Genomic DNA, 1,414 nt, shown 5'->3' with positions numbered 1-1,414 from the left:
CGTCCTCCTCGATCTTCGCGTGAATCTCGAACACGGGCAATGCATTGTCTCTCTGACTCAAGACCGACGCGCGAAGCTCATTTGCGACCTCCTGGACGTGAAATCTGGTGCTTTGGTAACTTCAGAACTCGCCGGTAGGGTATCCTTCGCCTGTGACGCCTTCTTCGGCCGGGTCGGACCGAGGACCCACCCGTGTCCTCATCCGGAAGAGTCTTGGTATCCCAACGCCCACGAACCTCCTCGCTTCAGCGGTCGACTCTCTGCTACATCTATTCAGCATGGACGACCTGCCACCCCGCAATTTGACTGCCGAGACCGCACTGCATCACAGGCCACTTTGCTGCTACGCCGACGCCACGGGGTACGGTCGGATTGGCACATTCACCCCCGCGAACAATATGCATCCCGCGTACTTTGGCTTTTCCAAAATCAAGTTTCGCGAGCATACCGATCTTATCCACATCAACTTACTAGAACTTATCGCATCCGCCTCTGCGTTACACACCTTCTCCCAGTACCACTCTGGAGCTGTTATGATCTTCACTGATAATACCACGGTGCAATACTTGATCCACAAGGGCTCTAGCGCCTCCACCACCGTCAACGAAGCCATCTCCGATTTCTGGCTTCACACCGCGGCAGTAGGCCCTTCTCGTCTTTTTGCTCTCCGTGTTCCTTCGTATAGCAACCCAGCTGATGCCGTCTCTCGTCAACAGTTCTCAGCGCCATGGTTATGCGACGCCATTCGGTTACCGATAGCCTTCCCCCCGTGGGTCTCTAAATATGATACTCCGAAGGAGGCCACCTCTCTTGCCTGACAACTGCGCCCTCCATGATAGAGGCTCTATCACTTGTTACCCGCCATTGACCATCTTTTCTGAACAGTTTCATGAACACATCCACGTCTTGCGCTCCTACATCACACTCTAGTTACCCCTTGGCTTTCACCCTCGTACCTCTCAGGTTTACGTCCCTCCCTATGAATTTCCAGACGGATCTTCAACTACTACGTTATGCTCTTCTCGACTATCCCGAGTCTCTCTTCCGAGCAATCTCCGAGTCCGATGTCTCTTCTTGGTCTGACCTACTGAGCTCTACCCCTGCTACTTGGTCCTCAGGTAACTTCCTCAAGTGGCCGATCATCAGATTCTCAGCCGACTTCCGGGCGTTCCTTCTATGCAGCGACTTTCATATCTGGCATCCCCCCCCCCAACTCGCGATCGATGCCCACCTCGCAACTACAACTTGGCGTGGCTATAAAACCAAAATTCTTCGCTATCTTCGCTGGCACTGGCATCAGTATCACAGTAGTCCTGCCCTTCCTACATCCCCAGTCGCATTTCGACATTTCTCCACTTCAAACAAGGTCTCTCACGCAGATAATATCTGCGTGAGAGACCGTGTGGATCTTCTT

General features: G+C 53.2%; 1 protein-coding gene across 1 annotated transcript; it reads left to right on the top strand.

Annotated features, from left to right (window-relative positions):
* Positions 1–278: 278 nt before the first annotated feature.
* On the top strand, positions 279–818 carry Pmar_PMAR021253 (hypothetical protein; the record flags this gene model as incomplete). Its single annotated transcript, XM_002765086.1, has 1 exon — positions 279–818. One exon carries the CDS (start codon positions 279–281, stop codon positions 816–818), a length of 540 nt encoding a protein of 179 aa, XP_002765132.1.
* Between the last annotated feature and the right edge of the window lie 596 nt (positions 819–1,414).

This window comes from Perkinsus marinus, assembly GCF_000006405.1.
Source record: "Perkinsus marinus ATCC 50983 genomic scaffold scf_1104296975660, whole genome shotgun sequence".
In the NCBI taxonomy this organism is placed as follows: Eukaryota; Perkinsozoa; order Perkinsida; family Perkinsidae; genus Perkinsus; species Perkinsus marinus.
This window is presented reverse-complemented; position numbering and strand designations above follow the sequence as displayed.